General features: G+C 30.9%; 1 protein-coding gene and 2 long non-coding RNA genes across 4 annotated transcripts; 1 reads left to right on the top strand and 2 right to left on the bottom strand.

Moving 5' to 3' along the window:
• Positions 1 to 576: 576 nt before the first annotated feature.
• Positions 577 to 6609, top strand: LOC104647208 (uncharacterized). Of its 2 annotated transcripts, XM_019213724.3 has the most exons (6): positions 577 to 731; positions 817 to 864; positions 935 to 987; positions 1063 to 1114; positions 3286 to 3315; positions 6327 to 6609. In XM_019213724.3, the coding sequence occupies exons 1-6, from the start codon at positions 712 to 714 to the stop codon at positions 6592 to 6594; spliced, it is 471 nt and encodes a 156-aa protein (XP_019069269.1). In that variant the 5' UTR covers positions 577 to 711; the 3' UTR covers positions 6595 to 6609. The 2 variants fall into 2 exon arrangements, 1 of the variants encoding a protein (XP_019069269.1); XR_011220934.1 differs by lacking the exon at positions 935 to 987 and having other exon boundaries at positions 6327 to 6605.
• LOC104647209 (uncharacterized) lies at positions 5045 to 9103 on the bottom strand. The gene is made up of 6 exons (XR_741314.3): positions 8912 to 9103; positions 8802 to 8834; positions 8678 to 8730; positions 8546 to 8597; positions 8400 to 8432; positions 5045 to 5339 (listed from the first exon to the last, which is right to left on the bottom strand). It is a non-coding gene; the product is annotated as an uncharacterized lncRNA (long non-coding RNA).
• An 8077-nt stretch (positions 9104 to 17180) lies between these two features.
• LOC109120156 (uncharacterized) lies at positions 17181 to 21256 on the bottom strand. Its single transcript, XR_002027682.3, has 5 exons — positions 21123 to 21256; positions 20962 to 21029; positions 20413 to 20454; positions 19982 to 20049; positions 17181 to 17368 (listed from the first exon to the last, which is right to left on the bottom strand). It is a non-coding gene; the product is annotated as an uncharacterized lncRNA (long non-coding RNA).
• Between the last annotated feature and the right edge of the window lie 1501 nt (positions 21257 to 22757).

The following is a 22757-nucleotide window of genomic DNA, read 5'->3' as shown; positions in this document are numbered from 1 at the left end:
AAACTTTGCTATAACTTACAAATATGAATTTTTTATTTGCTATATGTGAAAGTTGCCCTTCAATATATCGCATAAGAGGGATATATTTAAAAAAAATATGAATTTTTATATTTTTTTAAATAATAAAAAATTTAAGAAATGTGATAAGTAAATTGTATATTTAAATAATTTAGTTAAAAATATATAGGTCGAATACAAGATAGAGCCTCGAGGCAAAAATTAATTAAAATATAGACTAGCCAAATCAATCCTCACGGCAAAAATCAAAACATAAATTGGCTAGATCAACAACTCTTGACATCTACTGTACAAAAAAACTATGTAGAAATCGAAAGAATAGTGAAGATAAGATATGTGAAATTTCTTAATGAATTTCATTGAAATGGAATCATCTATTTAATCTAATACAAAATCGCAAAGCTGTAAAAAGGGATTTTAGTATATTTTTTAAAAAAATAATAGGAAAATATGTTATTTAAGTGTGTGTATTCTAGTAATTATTTTTTATTTTTATTTTGTAATTTTCCTTGTCAAAAAACAAATAAACAAACCGTGTTTTGGTGTGCGCTCAACATGGGCCGGCCCAACTGTAAGCAAACAAGGGGCAATACGATGTCGGGTCGGCTAAAATATGTTGTGAACTCTGATTTGTTTGGTATTTGGCTCTGTGAGCGTTTTGCTTGATAGGTTTCGACGAAGATTGCTGAGTTCATGGCTTTTCGTTTCGGAGGGTGGGTTGATTTCAGCATCATAACTGCATGTTTTTTGCTTAGTTTTGTTTGATTTTTGTCTCAATTTTTCTTTTGGGTTGTGTAGAAGACAAATGGCTGGTAGGGCTTTGCTTGGAGCATCCACACAATTAAGGTATGTTGAATTTCTTCTTCTCCTCTTCTTCTCTTCTTCTCCAGGTATGTAACTGTTGATTCTGTATCAGGGGATACTGCCAGAAAATCTCTCCCACAGAATCCTCTCGTAGTGAAAAAGATGGTAAAATTATCAACCTACTTTTCTATTTCTCGCTTCAAATTTATCTCTCTCATTCTATTTCTCTGGTCTTTGCAGTTAGAGCTTGTATTGCGGGTGGACTCGTAGCTTTTTTGTTCTACTCGTACTGGTGCGTACCTCAATTTTGGAATTAAAATAAACTAAAAATTCAATTGTCACAATTTTCTATCAAACGAAATTCTACCACAAACTAGAAATTATTATATACAGAGCTCCAACCCCGTGCAGGCAGAATGTTTGGATTACAAAAGAGAAGAGAAGAGATTGAAAGATTGAGAGGGAAATCTGTTAGTTAGAGAAGAACAGCTTTATTAAAAGCGAAAAGTGCAAAAAAGCTCAAAGGAAACTAATAATTATAAACATGAATGACAAATATATGACCAAATAAATTGAATTTTTTTTATGATAAAGTAAAATATCAATTGTTTAGTGTCACTTCTTCACAAGAGGCTCATTGACAAGGAAAAGTTTGTCTTAGAACTTTGGTAACGACATTGAAGCGCACAAAAAGCGAGGCGAAGCGCTCAACACGTTTTGAGTTTCACTTTAGGGCTTAAGTGCGCTTTTGCCTTTGATAGCACTGGAAATGAGTAGAGAGCTCACGAATAATCCTTTTATTTGCATACAACTTCATCCTTTCTTGTGGATGTTGTCCTTCAAAAGCGGTGCCATCTGTTGTCTTTGCATAACATCTTCAGCAGTAGGAGCAATAGTAGGAACAATAGTCTCAAGCAGGGGTCCGACGGATAGTTGTAGTGGTGACTAACCATAAAGAGCCTCAAATGGAGTACTCTGCAAACCAGTATGGAAATTGGTTTTGTACTGCCCTTCGGCAGAAGAAGCCACTCTCTCCGATGAGTAGTCATGTTAGAGGTCATGCATCTCAAGTAGTTCTCAATGCATCTATTCACTCTCTCAGTCTGGCCATCAATTTGAGGGTAATGGGCAGTGCAAAAGTGTAGTTGAGTACCCAATAATTTGAACTAGGACTGCCAAGAATTTTTTTGTTTGTATGAGATACAATTGACTTAGGAGTGCCATGTAAGCAATGCATCTTCTTCCAAAACTTGTACTATCTGTATTAAAAGGATGGGAGAGGACAACAAAATGAGCATACTTTAATTGCAATGTCCACTACTACTAGCATCACATCTTTGGACCTGGATTTTGGCAATCCTTCGGTAAAGTCCGTGCTTATGTGACTCCAATTTTAATTAGAGATTGGTAGAGGTTGCAGTAGCCCTAGGTAAGCTACATTCTCATCCCTGTTCTTGTGGCATACATCACAACTCTCAACGGGAATGGTGGTCATAACAGTTTTGATAGCAACAAAGGCTGCATTAGCTTCTTCATTCCACTTAAAGGAATCCTTCTTCAATAAGTCTGCCAAGGGTCTGCATATGGTACCATATCTTGCTACATATTTTCTGTAGTAATCTGTTAGATCCCAAGTATCCTCTAAGAGTAGTAAACAGAACAATCAGTTGATGAATATGATCCTCAAGTGACAAACTGTATGCTAGAAGGTTTAAACAGTTTGACCCCATACTTGATTTCTTCCTTCAGTGCTCCTACAATAGCTGGACAAGAAATGTGATTCATTCAGAATTGAATTTCTTGGCAACATCTGAGAATTTAAGTATTCAAACTCCCGTAACAATTCATCCAAAGTACCAGTCTGAGAAAGTTAATTTAATTCTTCCACCACATCCCCTAGTGGTGGTACACTGAATCTACTGCATAGTTCCTTCTTAAATTCAGGCATCCTACAACTCCCGCACTCGGTATCAGAAAATGACACTAAACCTCTGATACACCATTCAAATAGAGAGCTGTTGTTTCTACCTTTTGTTGCTCAAGAATTTTATATAAATTGAAATACCCCACACTTTCGAATCTGAGTCTTGACCATTAAACCTGAGTAATTCCCAATTGGGAGGGGGTATTAGAACCATTGGTAGCCTGTTATTTCTGTTTTCCTTACCAAGGAAATGAAGTAATCCATCTCGTTGTGGCTGCTCTTCATTCCTTCGATTTGGTGCATAACTCAACCTTAAATAAATTTTGTTTCAAAATCCCAATAATTGTAAAAATCTAGCCTAAGAAGAAACTATGTGCACTCAAATGTAAATAAAACGGGGTAAGTGATACTCAAAATTGGAAGGAGTTTGTTGCAAATAATAGGGATAGGTAATTCTCAAACTTGAAGATCTTTTTTTCCGTTTACTATCATGTTTCCTCGTAGGCTAATTGTTTTCGAGACATTTCTATATTTTGCAGGTTACGCAACGAAGCTTGGAAAATTAAAGAGCAAGTTATGTTTGTTTTTTGTTTTTTTAGAAGGTAATACATATTATTCAGTGATCAACACATATTTAATGTTGAAATAGAGTGATGGCACTAGGGTGGGTAAGGCATGACATGCTAAGATTTCGACCCGCCCTACCCTGCCATATTCAGCATTTCTCAAATAATTGCCCTGCCCTACCCCACCCCACCCCACCCCGTCTATGCTTTTTCTTATTTTTTTCTTTTGCAGTACTCTAAATAAAATTTTCAGAAGTTCCAAAAAAGAATGTCCCATTTTTAAGTTCCCATGTAGCTGCAAATTTTCAATATTAACATTTTATAATTTGTCCATCAAACCCATATTCTTAATTCTTGTGTCCAACTTATAAATGAGAGAACTAATTAGTAGAAGTTGTAGCACATGAGTGCTAGTTAATTATATAGTAAGTATATATAATTCAATGCCATATACACCATTTTTCTTCAATATTCTTTCCTGGGAGCTGTTTGTTAGCAACATTATTAAAGCCCAGAATGATAGTAGTAGCGTAGCAGAAAAATGGAGGATTCTTAGTGGGAATAACAACGGCAGTAGATGATAATCTTTATAAATCTAGTTCTATTGCTGACTAAACCTCAAAAGGTTTTGTGTTGGATGTGGCGCTATGATATTGTATTGTTTTAATATAACTTTAGTATTTATTACCTGTATTGACACTTCAATTCATTTTGATATTTGTCTCTAGGTCTAGGAAGAAGCGTCGAGCTGCCCTTATGCGGCAAGGGTATACATGGAGGATGAAATGATGATGGTCTAGGAATGTTGACATTTGTTATTTCCTAGTTGTACTTGTGCACGCTTAGTTTTGTGATGTTATTTTAAGTTGTCTTTTTTATGCTTATGTAACTCTCTTGGGGTCGTTGGCATTTCTTGTGCCATCATATCAAATTCATTCTGTGATCTTCATTTGATGCTTTGACATCTGACCTTAAACTTTGGAGGAGTATCATTGGACGAATTGGTGACTGCAATATGTCTAAAATATTGTTCTAATTCCCCTTTTTAGTACAATTTGATCCTTAGTGCCTTGTTGATTTGTTAGATTTGCTACTTTCACTTTTCTTTTGAGGCGATGCGTGCGTGTTTCTTGAATTATTAGCTTCCTCTAATGATGACATTTGTAAGTGCAATGTACTTATTGTCTTGTTGGTTCAAATTTTTACATTCCTTTCACCATTATACTTCATAGTCCAAGTCCTTTATTCTTTTCTTGTTTGATTGAATAACACGATTTATTCTCTACATGTGGTGTTATATTTTACAATTTTCTTAATATTTTTGGGTCATTTATTGGACCTTAGTTCTCTTGGGTTAATTATTACCGGAATAAGAAGGGTACGTATAAAGGTTATGCATGCGTATCCAATGCGGCTTTATCCGTTGATACGAGTGCATGCATACCATCTTTGAGAGAGAGGATAAATAGCTATGGATCATTTTCTTATTCGAGTTTATGTTGAATCATGTATGTATATTCAATGACGGATGATGGTATGTTGTATGTATGCATAATCATTCTACAAAATTTGCTTACCTAGCGCGATTTTGCAAATTAAAAAACTTCAAGAGTACACTCCGTAAAAGAGGTTCATTCAAAGTGTTTCCAAACACCAACTCTGTGGGATACTCTAAATTCTCTGTTACAAAGAATGTTGCAGATAAAATTTTTACAAAAGATGGGGCAGAAAGCTGAAATAGTTGAGATTAATGGTCCTCTGAGTAATATTGTCATCATGCTTATTCAAACATAAATTTTTAAAAAAGGATACCACTGATGACCACAAGACAAACATATCATGAAGACAACGAAATTCAGTTCCTTCCACATTCCAATAAACGTTAGTAAATTCCAAACAACTTAACATCTTTATAAGTAGACATTACAGTTGGATCTTAACCAAAAGGCTGATAAAATATGCACATACTACTAAAACCAATTCAATAACGAGAGTCCCAACTCCAATGCTAATCAAACTCACTCTCCCTGATGAGACAAATAGCAGAGTGAATTAAAATTCTTCAAACTAGAGTAATTTCATCAAAGTTTAATATGCTCTGAAGTTGAGTAGGCAAAAATATCTATTTGTAAGAGATCATAACATATATTGAAATGCATTTCTTGAGCACATAAAAAAAAAATTGCAAAGAATCCTTGGTCAATAATAAGCTGCATAAGTCAATATGCAACAAAGAACTCCGGGCACTATAACATATTAACATAGAGAATGAAACCAACAACTCCTCGCAGTACAACAAGATTCTCTACAATTTCCTTTACACTGACTCTAAACCATTTCATCATGAATGTTTGTTTCTTTTTTTTCCGGAGTTGAATATAGGAAACTATACTAGGCCATAAAATTCCAGAATTTGAAAACACAAAAAAAGTTGTTTTCACTTCAAATCACTCACAAAATTCAGAAACAACTCCAATTTGTATTCATGGCCCAAATCCAATTTCAAAATACCATTTCTCACATCGAAAACAAAAACTACTGTTTCAAGTTTCACAATTTTCATGACCAAATGCACCGTACAGTTTCATCAGAGTTCTCTCCTCCACTTAGAAAGATACAACTCTTTCTTGTTCTTTCAACAAAAATCTCAGTAGATTTGCGAAGGAAATTTAGGACCCACCGAACCTTTGAGAAAGACTCCATTAAATAATCCTCCTAAAAGTTATCATTCTAAATTTTCATTGTCCATCAATTCAATAGACACATGTTCAGCAAAGAACCCTATGGCTATGAATGTGGATTTCAGACAAAAAAAATGTCTTTGATGTTCCTTCTAACAGTAATCTAAAGTGTTTTTGTCTCTGTTTCTTTTTCTGAAGAAAAAAAAAAGAAGAAGGATCCTGACAAGTGATTTGTTTTTGACAATAGAGTGTTTTCTCTAGTTAAAACTGAGTATCAGACTACACTACACAATCTATCTGGAAGTAAGGTTGAGCGCCTTGTTTGGTTACCAGGAGGAGCACACTCTTGACTACTACACCACACAGTCAGTCATTTGTCATTCGTAAAGGAAGAAAGGTTGATCACCATGTTTGGTGTCACCAGGAAGAGCAGAAACTTTTCCCTACTGGATGTGAAAAGCTACTTAAATTGTTTAATAAACATCAGTTTAGTGGGATAACTGTTGTTTGTACCATGAGTACCCACTATGAAGATGGGGATCATCAGAAAATTCTTAAGAAGAAAACAGTCTTGTTGTCAGTCCTTTCAGGAAGTCTTTGATGAACCAAAAGACTTACCTCCTAAAATGTGCTCAACCTTTCAATTTAACTAGGTGTGTGTCGGGTTCTCCAAAACTAGTGTATATTTGGAGAATCTGACATGGGTGCGGCATCGAAAGTGAAAAGCCTGCGCAACTACGCTTTTCGATCATTGATGCACCTAGTTGACACGGGTGTGTGTTGGATTCTCCAAGAATACACTACTTTTGGGAAACCTAACACCAACCCGTTGACATTTTTTGAATAGTCCAAACAACACAAGGTCATTCCCCTCTAAAAGACATGTTTCAAAACATCTTTAATTATTCAATAAACTGAAGGGCTACAGTGGACAACCGACAGATTGTACATAATGTTGAGAATATTAAAAGGTGGAACAATTTTGAGATCTCCTGCAGCTAATTGACTCTTGGAACTATTTTTAGACACACAAAGGATATAATAATGTGGAAAAAGGTGTGTTTATAACAATTAACTTAAGAGCTAATTAACAGTCAGTCATTTGTCATTCGTAAGGGAAGAAAGGTTGATCACCATGTTTGGTGTCACCAGGAGGAGCAGAGACTTTTCCCTACTGAATGTGAGAAGCTACTTAAATTGTTTAATAAACATCAGTTTAGTGGGATAACTGTCATTTGTACCATGAGTACCCACTATGGAGATGGGGATCATCAGAAAATTCTTAAGAAGAAAACAGTCTTGTTGTCAGTCCTTTCAGGAAGTCTTTGATGAACCAAAAGACTTACCTCCTAAAAGAACTTCTGTCATACCATTACTTTACTTTCAGGTGCTCAACCTTTCAATTTAAGGCCTTACATGTATTCCTTTAATCAAAAGAATGCTACTGAAGGTATCATTGATTATTTGTTCAAGCTCTCAAACCATGGTACATAGTCATTCTTGTTTTGCCTCATTTGTGAAAAAGAAAGACGGTACCTGGATACCGTGTGTTGATTATAGGAGATTAAATTCATTGACAGTGTAAAATAATATTCCATTCCCATGGTTGATGATCTGTTAGATGAGTTGAATGGATCCAGAATAATCTCTAAGGTCAGGTGGAGTTAGGGTCAGGGTATCACCATGTGAGTATGAAAGGGGATGATGAACATAAAACTGCTTTTAAGACCCAAACATGGATTGTGGCAATTCAGATTAATGTCATTTGACCGTTCTAATGCCCCTGCCACTTTTCAACGATGTTGCTCGGACTCTTCAAAAATGTCAACAGGAGTGTGTCTTCTCCAAAACTAGTGTATTTTTGGAAAATCTGACATGGGTGCGGCATCGGAAGTGAAAAGCCCGTGCAACTACGCTTTTCGATCTTTGATGCACCCAGTTGACACGGGTGTGTGTTGGATTCTCCAAGAATACACTACTTTTGGGGAACCTAACACCAACCCGTTGACATTTTTTGAAGAGTCCAAACAACACAAGGTCATTCCCCTCTAAAAGACATGTTTCAAAACATCTTTAATTATTCAATAAACTGAAGGGCTACAGTGGACAACCGACAGATTGTACATAATGTTGAGAATATTAAAAGGTGGAACAATTTTGAGATCTCCTGCAGCTAATTGACTCTTGGAACTATTTTTAGACACACAAAGGATATAATAATGTGGAAAAAGGTGTGTTTACAACAATTAAGAGCTGTTGTGAAGAACAAAATCATCATTGGAACAATTACGGCCAAGTTGGACAGCAAAGGTTCCATTTTGACAAAAGTGCAGAAAAGAGGTTTACAAAAAAGTTGATGGTGTAAATAACACAGTAATAAAGTAGTGCAAAATAAATCAAACTTACTCTTCCCGGATTCTAATCAGTTGAGTGTGAACCCTGCGTGGCCAAGCCAAGAAACAAAATCAGATTCAGATCCAACTCTGAATATATTGATCTTTCACTTTTTTATTTGCTTATTAAATTGGGAAAAACAGAAGAAAAATACATACGTGCAATAGAGGATATTACAAGCCGTAAAGGCCCCAGCAAGAAACCATTTACCTGCAAGGGGTCAGAGTTTGAGTTATTACTAATGAATTAATACAACAACAAAAAAGAGAATTAGAGGGTGATTAAATTACAGGTACGACGAAATTCAGCTTCAGAAGTGGATTCAGCATTCTGGCAGTATCCCCTGCAGAATCAAAAATCAAAAAATCAAAATAATTTCTTCGAAAGATGAAATTTTGCAAGACGCATACCTACCTGATTTGTGTTCCCAGCAAAGCCCTACCAGCCCTAACAAAAAGAAGAAGAAAAAACTTGAGGATAAATCAAAAGTTATAAAATCAAGATATTAGCTGCAACGAACTCACCTTCCGAATCGGGAAGCCATTAGCGGACAACAATACAATCAAAGAAGCAAAACCCTAGGCAGCAGGCCTGAATCTGATGATGACGAGCAAACAATTTTTTTTTGTGAGAGAAATATTTTATTTTATTTTATTATATATACTACTTTTTCTTTTATATAATATCTATTATATTTCAATGGAAATTTTGTAATTTTAAATATATTAATTGTTAAAATAATCTTATAGAAGAATTCAATTTTTTTATCGAAGAGTCACAAAAAAAATTGTTTCATGTGTAGCCCACAAATTTATTTTATTTTTAAAAATCAATTTATAATAATAATATGGAAAAAAAATTACTTTTATACATTTGACAATTTAAATTGTTCATCTATATTTATTGCTACTATAACATATTCAGTATAATCCAACAATCTTTCATGTATGTAATTTTCTTTTTAATTATATATAATGTTTTTTAAACATAAGTATTCACATACTTTATTTAACCTATTTTATCTTCAAAATAATATTTCTTTTATGTTTAAAATTTGCGACTTAAATAAGAAAAAAAAATAGAACATTCTAAAGAGATAAAAAAAATATAGAGTTGATAATGTAAAAAAAATGATAAATAATGACCGTATAACTGTAGTTTAAGAAAATACATAACCAATTAACGGGATAAATTTTTAAAAAATACAAATATATGGGATTAAAAATTAATTTGTCATTAAATTATATATCATATATTAAGAAAACTTCCACAATAGATAAACCACGAATTGACCTTCATATAATAGTGAGTTGCACTTTTTAATCTTGATTTCTACTTCTTACAATCTTGAATCATGATAAATTAGTGTCATTCGTCGAGAGTAAGAATCATATTAAATAGTAGATTATATATAATTTGTACTCCATTTTCGATAAATAATTTTCAACTATAAATATATTATCTCTTATCATTTTCATATTCTTTTATCATGACAATTAACATATGACATATCTCCAACGAGTGACAATTAACTGATAATGGCTTTCATATAATAATGAGTTTGTATTTTTTTAGTCTTGATTTTTACTTCTTACAATCTTGAATTATGATAAATTAGTGTCATTCGTCGAGAGTAAGGAGCATATTAAATATTAGATTATAAATGTTTTACAACTTAAAAATAAATGTTTTCTCAATTGATATCAAAACTTGAATTTCAAAATTAAATTACATTATTACCTTATTTTTATTACAATGTTGGTTATTATTGACATAATATTAACAAAAAATGTTATAAAAATAATTGTGAAAAATGCTTTAGTATTTTCATTTTAAATTTTTTTTCAAAAGGCAAAATAGTTACAAAAAACATAAATTTCGTGAGTATAAAATTGATCTAAAATTTGTCCTCTCTCCATTTCGATTTATGTAATGTTTATTTGACTTAACATGAATTATTTTTTTATAATAAAAATAATTTTAGGACTCGTGGTCTAAAACAAACCGAAGATGTTCATATGATTATAAATCATCTTACCAAAAATAAAATGAATATTTTGAAGAAAAAATGTTATTAAATATATTAATACATCGTTCTTTTAAAATTGACTCCAAAGAAAAAATATGTCACATAAATTAAAGTAAAAATTACATAAATTTTCACAGTGTTAAGCTAATTACATTATATCCCTACTATTTTTTGAATTACAAAAAAATCATAGAATTAAAAAAATTTGGGTACGTTACAGAAATGTGGATACATCGATCGTGATACTATTCAGGAAACTTGCAGACACATATCTCATGGATGAATCCGAGAAGAAGGAGTGTATTCGAAAGATTATATGGGTGTATCCAAGAGGAGAGAGATGTATCTAAGAAAGAATGGAGATGTATTCAAGAGGAGACAAAGATGTATTCGAGAGAGAATAGTGATATAAATTTTAGAAACTACAATAAAATAAGATAGGAATTAGGTAATTTTTAAAAGTAAAATTGAAAAGATAATTAATTATTTTGGGCCCGTGAACGGGCCTTCAATTATCTAATATATATATATATATATATATATATATATATATATATATATATATATATATATACGAGAAAAGACATAAAATGACACCTGAAGTTGTTCCGAATTTTTAAGAAGACACCTTAACTTTGTAAATGTCCTATTAACCCCTAAACTATTCCGAACATATATTATTATATCATTTTTAGATGAATACCAAATTTTAAATGGCAAGTGTAATCACACACCAATCATTGTATGACACGTGTTAATTCAATTTGAAATATTTCATTTTAAGTTTTTCTTTATTTTATCTCTCTTTCTTTTTGACTTGTTTTAGTTTTATTTGTTTTTATTTTAATTTCATTTCAATTTTTAATTCATATTGCACCCCAACTTTCAAGCTCCCTCCATTTTCTTTCTTTATTTCTTCTTCTTCAACTCTCATCCTCACCTAACCCCACACCCATATCAAGTTGAGCCCTCCATTTCTTTTTCTTTTCTTCTTCTTATTTGGTCAAATTTTTTTCTTTTCAAAATTATATTATTTTTTAAAATTTTGTTGAGTTATCGATAACAAAACTAATTATTTTTCTAAGAAAGATCAAAATTTTGAAGGTATCATCATTTAGATTATCTCATTTCCATATAAATTCAAAACTAGAAATGATAATTTTGAAAGCATAAGCCGAAAATTTAAAAAGTTTAATTAGAATTTGAAAAAAAAACTAAATAATATCTATTAATCATCCTGAAATATAATGAATTTTTCACATTGTTCGAAATGTATTAAAATATCTAGATTTAATTTTAAAATTGAAGAGAGTTAAACTAATAATAGAGTAAAAGAGAGATGTAGTTGTGATAAAAAAGTGACATTGAAAGTGATAGGCTAATGAAGATGACAATGAATTTTTGAAGAAGAAGGAAGAAAGAAAAAAGAAAAAAAATAATAGGGAGAAAAAGTTAAAATAATAGAAAAATAAAAATATATATTATAGTAAAATTATTATAAAAATAAAATTATATTCGTTTTTTTAGTTTGTTCACACTCTTTAAGAAAGTGATTACACTCTCCATGCCAGGTTGACAAAAAATGATCTAATAATATTAGCTCAGGATTGTTTAGGAGAGTAATAGGACACTTGCATAGTTTAAGTGGTTTTTTTGAAATTTGAAACAATTTCAGATGTCACTGTATGTCTTTTTCTCATTTATATACACACACTAGACATGAAAAAGTCATTAAAGCCCAATATTGTAATTTACAATCTTAAATATATTAGCGGTTTCAATATATTATAAGTATTTAATTAGTCTTTTGAAAGAAAATTGTCATCAATATTTTTTTCTAATAAAAATGATTGTATAATGATAATAAAACCACACTTTGTAATAAATTATTATTATCAAATAATATAACTTATTTAAATTGTCTTAATTAACATTACAATATCATATGATCCAATGGTTATTGCAACAGAATGCCAAACATATACATTCGAATTAAAAAGTTAATTAAAATTTTATGATCTTTTTACTCGTATAATGATAATAATTCAACAAACAATTTGAGTGAACTTATCTTATTTATGCATTTGTGTTCTACTTTTTTTTAACGTAGTATAACCATGAAAAATAAATTAAATTATACCTTATTTCTCAAGATAATAAATACTATATTTGATTATTTATTTTTTATAAATATAAAAATAAATGAACACAAAAAAATAGATATTTATTTCAAAAATCAATGTTGGATTATTAAAATTACAAATATAGCTTAAAGTTGTATTTGAAATTTGAAATTGGAAAACATTCAAAACTTTTTTAATACTTCAACTAAAATTTTATCCTAAATTATGATTTTTATAAAATGGCTCCATTTTAACTATATATAGTATTTTGTTTTTAGAAAAAAACATATTCAAATAATCAAATGTTATTTGCAAAATTAATAACTCATCACAAATTCAACTTTATTTTTTTATTAAAAAAAATGGTTTTTTTTAATAGTATGTAGTATTCTTATTTGAGATATGATCTATGACATTATACGATTATTTATTTTGATATATTACTCTTTAAGTGCAACTTGATTGTATGCCTCAGGTTAATTACTCAAAGTAATTTTTAGAAAATGAGGAATGTCGGTCATATTTAAAAAGATACTTATAATATATAAATATATCTTTTAACTTGACTTCACTTAACATTTATACATTTATCTTCGAGTATGCATATGTTAGCATTTAAATTTATATAAATTGAACAAGTAGACCCACGTGTTCTACGAGACTTAATTCACGTATGACGTCAAGTAGGACATACATGTCTACTTGTTCAATTCTATACAAATTCACGTGTCTACTATGTACAACCAAATTTGGAGGATATTGATGTATTGCTCCCTCCGTTTAAAAAAGAATAAACCAACTTCCTTTTTAGTCCGTTTAAAAAAGAATAATCCCTTTCCTTTTTTGTCAACACTTTAATTTCTCACGTGACATGTTTAAGACCACAAAATTAAAGGACATTTTGGTACATTTAACATACTCTAATTTAGAACCACAAGATTAAAAAATCTTCTTTCTTTTCTTAAACTCTGTTCCAAGTCAAACTAGGTCATTATTTTTTAAACGGAGGGAGTATATATATATTTTTAAAAATATTTATTTATTATATAAATTTGACCAAACACGGCTTTAACGATATATTTTTTTAATAAAAACGAAAAACTATATTTTCACGACCGAACCACATTACGAAATGAAATGATATAAAGACCTCGAATTTAAATTTTGAATATGGAAAAATCTTTTTAAAAGTGATAAAAACATTCAAAAATAAATATGAATTCAAATTAATAACAATCTAATACGTATACAAAATCAAATGATAATTTTTATTCATTTAAAGTTGTCCGCATTATTCACTTAGAGTATACCTCAACTGAGGCTTGTATCTATTGAACACCTCTCCCACGTTAATTTTATACCACTTCAACACGTTTTGACTACGTGACATTTTGAGTGTGATTCATAACTAATAAGCGCGTGATTTCTTATATTTTTAAAAAATAAAGGGAAAATGCACAAGTACCCCCTCAACCTATGCCCGAAATCTCAGAGACACACTTATACTATACTAAGGTCCTATTACCCCCCTGAACTTATTTATAAGTAATTTTCTACCCCCTTTTAGCCTACGTGACACTAGTTTGAAAAAAAAGTCAACCATCGTTGGCCCCACAAGATAGTGCCACGTAGATCGAAAAGGGGTAAAATATTATTAATGAAATAAGTTCAGGGGCAATAGGACCTTAGTATAGTATAAGTGTGTCTCTGAGATTTCGGGCATAGGTTGAGGGGGTACTTGGGCATTATCTAAAAAATAAATGAATTTGTATGCTTCCTTATGTGCCTTACTCTGCCACCTTCCTTCTTCTGTGTGCTTGTTGCCATTACTCTCCACCTTACAAGCAAGCAATTGTCGCCGTCGCCGCCACAATCATCTACCAACAACGCCCTTCTTCTCTTTTTGCTTCTCCCTTCTTGTCTAGCTTATTTGGATACTGTCGGCTGGTGACGACGAGTTTGTCACTCATACAAGGCTACTTCTTGCTAAAGGAAGAAGAACAAGAACCTACAAATTCAACGACAATGAAAATGATAAAGTTCCACATAATCATTATTAACTATTTTCAAGCCCAACCCTTCTTCATCTTTAAAGCTTTCGGTTGCCATTGAAGTTTTTTTCAAATTAAATTACTCCCTAATTTATTCTTTTCTTTTTCAATTGGAGCATCAAAATACTAATATAAATGGATAAGCGATAAAAGATATATCATCCTTTTTCATCTTAACTAGATGAGCGTTGCTCGTGCTAAGCACGGGCCCAACGTTTAATATTTTAATATTTTATATATTTATTATCATTTTATTTTACGATACATGTTCACAAAATAAATGCACTGTTTATTAAGCAAATTGACAGTATGAGGAAAGTGAACATCAAGAGCAGTTGAATGTTATTGTAACGACCTGTTTAGTCGTTTTGAGCAACAGACTTCAATTCTGAAAAAACTGGCAGAAGCGACGGACCGTCATGGGCACGACGGACCGTCGCAGGGTCTCGTTTCAAAACACTTAGAAAATCTGAAATTGGGTACTGAAAATCGACTCTCTGAACTTCGTAACGGAATGGCAGGACGGACCGTCACAGGTGTGACGGATCGTCACAGACCCTTCAGAGAAATTGAGTCTCTGAAGTCTGTGACGGAGCAGCAGGACGGACCGTCGCAGGCGTGACGGGCCGTCACAGCTTGCGTAATCCAGTTGGAGTCGGATTTCTGGTTAAGTTTTAAAGGGGCGTTTTGGACTATTCCTGCTATAATTATATATTTCGTGGGTTTATATTAATAACTCAAATTCTTGGGGGTTAAAAGAGGTAACCCTAAGTTAATTAGTGGGTTATTATTGCCATTTTTTATTCTTAATTATATACTAATTAGGGTAAAAGAAAGAGGGTTTGAATAAGAAAATAGAAAGAACAAGAAGGGAGAGAGAGAAACGATCGAGAGAAGAGGAAAGCACCAAGCTTTGAGGATTAACTTGATTGATTTCAATTCTTCGGTGGAGGTAGGTTATGGTTTCTCTTACGATATTCGTAGTAAACTCTTAATAGTGAATGATATGTATTGATAGTATTGTAAATCCCTCTATATGCTTAATTGTATGCTTGCATGAATATGATTATGTAATTGTGAATAAACAAGCATGATGAAGCTTTTGAATCCCAAATCTTGAAAGAAACCCTAATTCACTTGTTAATGATGATGCCTTGGTATAAAAGAAGGCTTGATAAATTATATAATGAGATTGATGATGCCTTGGTGAAAAAGAAGGCTTGATAAATTATATAATGAGATTGATGATGCCTTGGTGTAAAAGAAGGCTTGATGAATTAGGGGATCGGGTGCCACGTTCCGACACCAGGATAGTATATGGATCGGGTGCCACGTTCCTGTACCAGGATAGAATGAGGATCGGAGTGTCACGTTCCGACACCAGGATAGAATATGGATCGGGTGTCACGTTCCGGTACCAGGATAGTATATGAGGATCGGAGTGTCACGTTCCGACACAAGGATAGTATATGGATCGGGTGCCACGTTCCGGTACCAGGATAGAATGAGGATCGGAGTGTCACATTCCGACACCAGGATAGAATATGGATCGAGTGCCACGTTCCGGTACCAGGATAGTATATGAGGATCGGAGTGTCACGTTGCGACACCAGGATAGTATATGGATCGGGTGCCACGTTCCGGTACCAGGATAGAATGAGGATCGGAGTGTCACGTTCCGACACCAGGATAGTATATGAGGAGCGGAGTGTCACGTACCGACACGAGGGGAATAAAATATAATGAATCTTGAAAGATGATAATATATTGAATCTAATGAACATAATTCCCAAATGAGTATGGTATTGAGGCTTGAGTCCTCAAGTGTGAATTTGACGGTAATTGTAATGATATAGTACTTGATGTTGTTACATGTTGAGTATCATAGTTGAGTTTATGATATGACTTGGTATATATTGTTTTCTATTTTGAGTTGGCCGATGATATCTACTCAGTACCCGTGTTCTGTACTGACCCCTACTTTTATGTTTTCTTCTTGTTTATTTGTGGAGTGCAGCAAACGTGCCGTCGTCTTCGACTCAACAGTAATTCAAGCCAGTCTTACTACATCGGAAATTCAGGGTGAGCTAATGCTTCTAGCTTGGACTGGATTTTCTTCTTCAAGTCTTGATGCCTTGAACTTCCGGCATGGACTAGCTTCTTATGTATTTTTAGTTTCTTAGAATACTCTTAGTTTAGTAATTTGATTATAGATGTTCTTGTGATGATGACTTCCAGATTTTGGGGAATGATAAGTTTTGAGTTATAGAAGTTGATTATTGATTTTTATTAATGAGTTTAAGTCTTCCGCATTACTTTATGTTGATATTATATTGAAATGTTAAGGTTTAGATTGGTTGGTTCGCTCACACAGGAGGGTAAGTGTGGGTGCCAGTCGCGGCCCGATTTTGGATCGTGACAGTTAACAAATTATCAATTAACATTTAGGAGTTGCTGACATACTTTCAGCTGATGATGCTGTAGTTGGAAGCATTATAGGTATTTATAATGGACCTAAATTTAATGAGTTGCATATTAAACAAACAAAATTAATATTTCAATGAGAAAAATTAGTGATTCGAACACATTATAGCTGCCAAATTTGTTCATAATATATTTTCATGTGCATGTCATACTACTGAATGTCGAAGTGAGATACTTACATAGTTTAACATTTTCATATGTGGGAATACTAATTACATACATTTACATACTGTATAGAAAAACAGATGCATCTTTCATGCTTGGATCTTCTGGATCATCTTGATAAAAAATCACCTGTTAGCACAGAATCGCATCACATAACTTTTACAACACAAAATGATAAAAAATGTGGCAACATTAAGCTTCAACTAAGCCTCATCTTTGAATTCCTATTTCACGATTGACATAAGACATTTTATATAATAACACCAATATGAACAAAAGTATGTTATTTTTTTTTTAAACTATGTCATAGATAGATCATTTAGCAAGGTAATGTCAACCAGAATAGCATAAACACTACATTTTGTCGTATTAGAATAGAATAGAGAATTAGTGGAAGAAAATAAGAAAGCCAAATGGAATGTAAAGCATCAATTACAAATGTATGAAATGAGATCTTAATTAAAGATTAATATTATCTTTATAGTAAAAGATTGCAAAAACAGTCAAGAAAACAAAGTGACAATATGACCAAACAAAGTGAACAAAGCTCAATAGTTGTAAAGATAACAACCCTCATACAAGATTAAGAAAATCTTAACAACAGAAGACCACACAAATTTAAAATTAAAGTATATGTTAAGAAGAGAGAAGTAAAATGAAGAGTACTTAAAGGTTGGATGGAAATTAGAAAAACGAAGAGTTATTTAAAGGTTGGATGGAAATTTCTACATCATAATGTAGGAAGAATATTCAGCCACTTGGTAAAAAAATAATGGATAGGTAAAAAAAACAAGGAGGAGAAGTCTTTGCTAAAAGCCTAAAAAGTGAAAATAGTAGCCTACACTAATGATAAAAGCCTAAAATGCAGGAGCTACACCACTCCATTTGTTATTGTGCATAAAGCAATGTATATTTTCTTTAAGACACGTATCATGTTTACTGTTGTAGTACATCTTATGTAATTATTATTACCACTTCCCCTATTTTTTCTTTTTTATTTGAATTTTAAACATTAATCTAGAAAGAAAAAGAAATTACAAACACTTCTTGTACATGTACATCTCTATGTTTCATATTTTTCTTATTTATTATATAAATTATAATTATAAATTATTATTCATATTTTTTTTGTTAGAGATATTTGAGATTCAGACAAAATCAATGAACATATCAGAAATTGAAATTTTTTATTTTAAATTTAAATATTAATGTAGAAAGAAAATAAAATAAAAAAAAGGAGGAAAAGTTTTTGCTAAAAGCCAAAAAAATAAAAATTACACTACTGATAAAAGCCTAAAAAGCAGGAGCTACATTACACATCTCTATGTTTCATATTTTTTTATTTATTATATAAATTATAATTATAAATTATTATTCATATTTTTTTTTTGTTTGCGATATTTGTGATTCAGACAAAATCAATGAACATATCAGAAATTGAAAGTTTTTATTCTAAATTTAAATATTAATGTAGAAAGAAAATAAAAAAATAAAAAGGAGGGGCTACGTGTAATGTAGGAAGTGGAATTCCTAAGAAAAAAGAAAACAAAAAGTGAAAAGCAATTTACACCTGTCTTCTTTAATCATTATTAAACTCATAATGTGTCAAGTTAATCATATATTACTTTCGTTAATTTTTATTAGTTATTATTTAATTTGATACACAATTAAAAAATAATTATTAACGTATTTTACTATACTATTTCTATTGATGATGTTTAGTAGAGTATTAGGTCTTAAAATAATTTATCGAATAAGTATTTAATATTAAGAGTAAAATATATAAAAAAATAATTATTATAACCACTTCCCCTATCTTTTCTTTTGTTTATTTTAAATTTAAACATTAATCTACAAAGAAAAAGAAATTATAAACACTTCTTGTACATATATATCTCTATGTTTCATATTTTTATTTATTTATTATACTAATTATAATTATAAATTATTATTCATATTTTTTTTTTGTTTGAGATATTTGTGATTCAGACAAAATCAATGAACATATCAGAAATTAAAAAAATTTATTTTAAATTTAAATATTAATGTAGAAAGAAAATAAAATTAAAAAAAGGAGGAAAAGTTTTGCTAAAAGTCAAAAAAATGAAAATTACACTACTGCTAAAAGCATAAAAAGCAGGAGCTACATCACTCCATTTGTTAGTGTATAAAACAATATATAATTTTTTTAAGACACGTATCATTTTTACTGTTGTAGTACATCTTATGTAATTATTATAACCACTTCCCCTATCTTTTCTTTTTTTATTTTAAATTTAAATATTAATCTAGAAAGAAAAAGAAATTATAAACACTTCTTGTACATATACATCTCTATGTTTCATTTTTTTTTATTATACTAATTATAATTATAAATTATTATTCATATTTTTTTGGTTAGAGATCTTTGAGATTCATACAAAATCAATGAGAAAAATGAAAAGTTATTTAAAGGTTGGATGGAAATTTCTACATAGAAGATATTTCATAATGTGTGATGAATATTCAGCCACTTGGTAAAAAAATAATGGATAGGTAGAAAATGGAGGAAAAGTCTTTGCTAAAAGCCTAAAAAGTAAAAATAGTAGCCTATACTACTGCTAAAAGTCTAAAAAGCAGAAGCTACATCACTAAAGCCTAAAATGCAGGAGCTACACCACTCCATATATATAATAATTATAATTATAAATTATTATTCATATTTTTTTAATGAGAGACTGAGGAATTTCAATTTTTCCAGACCTGGTGTAAAACTCCACGGGTGTCTCCATGTGATAAAGAACCCACCATTTTTCTGCCGGTTCCTACACCTACACATACACAATTCGTAAATCAAAACAATTCATGAGTAATAAATAAACATTAATCTAGAAAGAAAAAGAAATTGTAAACACTTCTTGTACATATACATAACTTTGTTTCATAATTTTTTAATTTATTATACTAATTATAATTATAAATTATTATTCATATTTTTTTTGGTTAGAGATTTTTGAGATTCAGACAAAATGAATGAACAAATAAGAAATTAAAAAATTTCATTTTAACTTTAAATATTAATTTAGAAAGGAAAACAATTATAAACACTTCTCGTACATATACATACATCTAACAGAAATAGTCAATTTTTGAGAGACTGAAGATGCAAGTTTAAATTAGAAGAAGAAACCGACCTGGTGTAGAACTCCACGGGTGTCTCCATGTGAAAAAGAACCCTAGAAAGAAAAAGAAATTGTAAACACTTCTTGTACATATACATATCTATGTTTCATAATTTTTTTAATTTATTATACTAATTATAATTATAAATTATTATTCATATTTTTTTTGGTTAAGAGATTTTTGAGATTCAGACAATGAATGAACAAATAAGAAATTAAAAATTTTTATTTTAAATTTAAATATTAATCTAGAAAGGAAAAAAATTATAAACACTTCTTGTACATATACATACATCTAACATAAATAGTCAATTTTTGAGAGACTAAAGATGCAAGTTTAAATTAAATTATTATTCATATTTTTTTTGGTTAGAGATTTTTGAGATTCAAACAATGAATGAACAAATAAGAAATTAAAAAATTTTATTTTAAATTTAAATATTAATCTAGAAAGGAAAAAAATTATAAACACTTCTTGTACATATACATACATCTAACAGAAATAGTCAATTTTTGAGAGACTAAAGATGCAAGTTTAAATTAGAAGAAAAAGAAACCGACCTGGTGTAGAACTCCACGGGTGTCTCCATGTGAAAAAGAACCCACCATTTTTCTGCTGGTTCCTACACCTACACATACACAATTCATAAATCAAAACAATTCATGAGTAATTAAAATGAAAAGAGGCCAATTATAAAAAATAAAAAAAACAATACAGTTACCATGAGAAACAAAGAAGAAAAGCATGACAAAAACAACAATGATGAAAATGGAACGCCCCATTGATCTACAAACATTTGCTATTGAAATTGAAAGTTGTCCATTTTTAATGTAAAATTACATACTTGCCCTTCTTGTTTTTGGAAATGAAATTTGTCCATTTTTTATTAATGTAAATTACTATTATGCCCTTGGTCGCCCATGTGATGGCTCTTCTATATAGTAGTAATATGTGAAATGCAGTTCATATGAAATTTATTATTGAATAAATGTCAAGAACGTCAAAGCTTTAACAGACGTGGGTGGAAACTGGAAAAAGGTACGGTGGTGGGGTAGAAAGAGAATGGTTTCGAGGGTGGGAGGGTGGGGCTACAAATACTTTTTTAAATAAAATAATATTTTTCTTATACTTTCACATTTTAATACATTTTAAAATAATTTAATGGGATCAAAATAACACATGTCATTATTTAATTTGTCAAACTGCCACATCATCCCGAATGTATTTCACTCATTTTATACTTTTAGTTGATTGTTAAAAAAATGCTCAATTGGTTCAAATTCTAAGGGATAGAAATGTTCAATAGGTACAAATCTGAATTCAAGTGTGTAAAGGATCGTTTGATTGGAAACAAGTCAATCTAGTATAAGTTATTTTGAGGTTAGCTATCCTGAGATAACTTATCCCACCACGTATATGGGATAACTTATCTTATCACTATGATATAAATGGTGGAATAAGTTATCCAAACATGACAATCAAACAAGATAATTTTTTATATCCCATCACTATTTACTTATTCCATCACTATTATTTTTAATTTCCCACACTAGACGAGTCTTAAGTGAATAATACAGACAACTTTAAGTATATCCAGATGATTTAAGCCTTCTTAAAATGTGTGGTCTTGAATGTATAGACTTTTGAAGTGAATGAAAAATTGGGGTCCACGTTTTAATTTTGCATTGATTTTTTTACTCCTCTCAATGTGTTGGTACACGTGTGACAATTGAAATCACAACTTAATGGTGGATACACTGAGAATTACATAACTTTTGACTAGTTATTTTGGAATGTCCAATACTATCAATTCACAATGTACACTTAAATTAAGCTCGAAATTTTAGTAGGGCTTCATATTTCTATATAATATAAATAAAAATCTTTCAAGCTTTCGATTGCACTTGACACCTTTTTCGAATTAATTACTCTATAATTTACTATTTTTTCTTCTTCAATAAGAGTGACAAAATACTAATTTAAATGGACAGGCGATAAGAACTATATTATCATTTTCATCTTATTATGTGAATTGCAGTTCGTATGAAATTTATTATTGAAAATTTTAAGGACGTCAAAGCTTCAAAAACGTGAGTGGAACTGGAAAGAGATAGGGTGGTAGGATACCATGGAAAGGTTTGAATGAAGGGACAATGAGGTTCTAATTTTTTTTAAAAATATTATAATAATGCAGATTTATCCATTACCCCCTCTGAACTTGAAACTTTTTATTCGGTGTGCACATAAATTTTATTTTGTTTGAATTACCACCCGGACTTGTTTATTCATCCAACGCGTGCACCTTTTCTGTCCACCTGACGTAGAAATTGAAATCACGCTCCACTAGACGCGTGAG

The sequence above is a fragment of the Solanum lycopersicum genome, chromosome 4 (genome assembly GCF_036512215.1).
Source record: "Solanum lycopersicum chromosome 4, SLM_r2.1".
Taxonomy (NCBI): domain Eukaryota; kingdom Viridiplantae; phylum Streptophyta; class Magnoliopsida; order Solanales; family Solanaceae; genus Solanum; species Solanum lycopersicum.
Note: the sequence above shows the minus strand (reverse complement) of the source record. Positions and strands in the feature narration are given on the sequence as shown.

Excerpts from the sequence above, each read along its gene's own strand:
- LOC104647208 (XM_019213724.3), top strand. The coding sequence starts at position 712 with ATGGCTTTTCGTTTCGGAGG. Across the intron at positions 988-1,062 it reads CTCTCGTAGTGAAAAAGATG|TTAGAGCTTGTATTGCGGGT; the intron begins GTAAAATTATCA and ends TGGTCTTTGCAG. Across the intron at positions 3,316-6,326 it reads GAAGCTTGGAAAATTAAAGA|GAGGAGCACACTCTTGACTA; the intron begins GCAAGTTATGTT and ends TTTGGTTACCAG.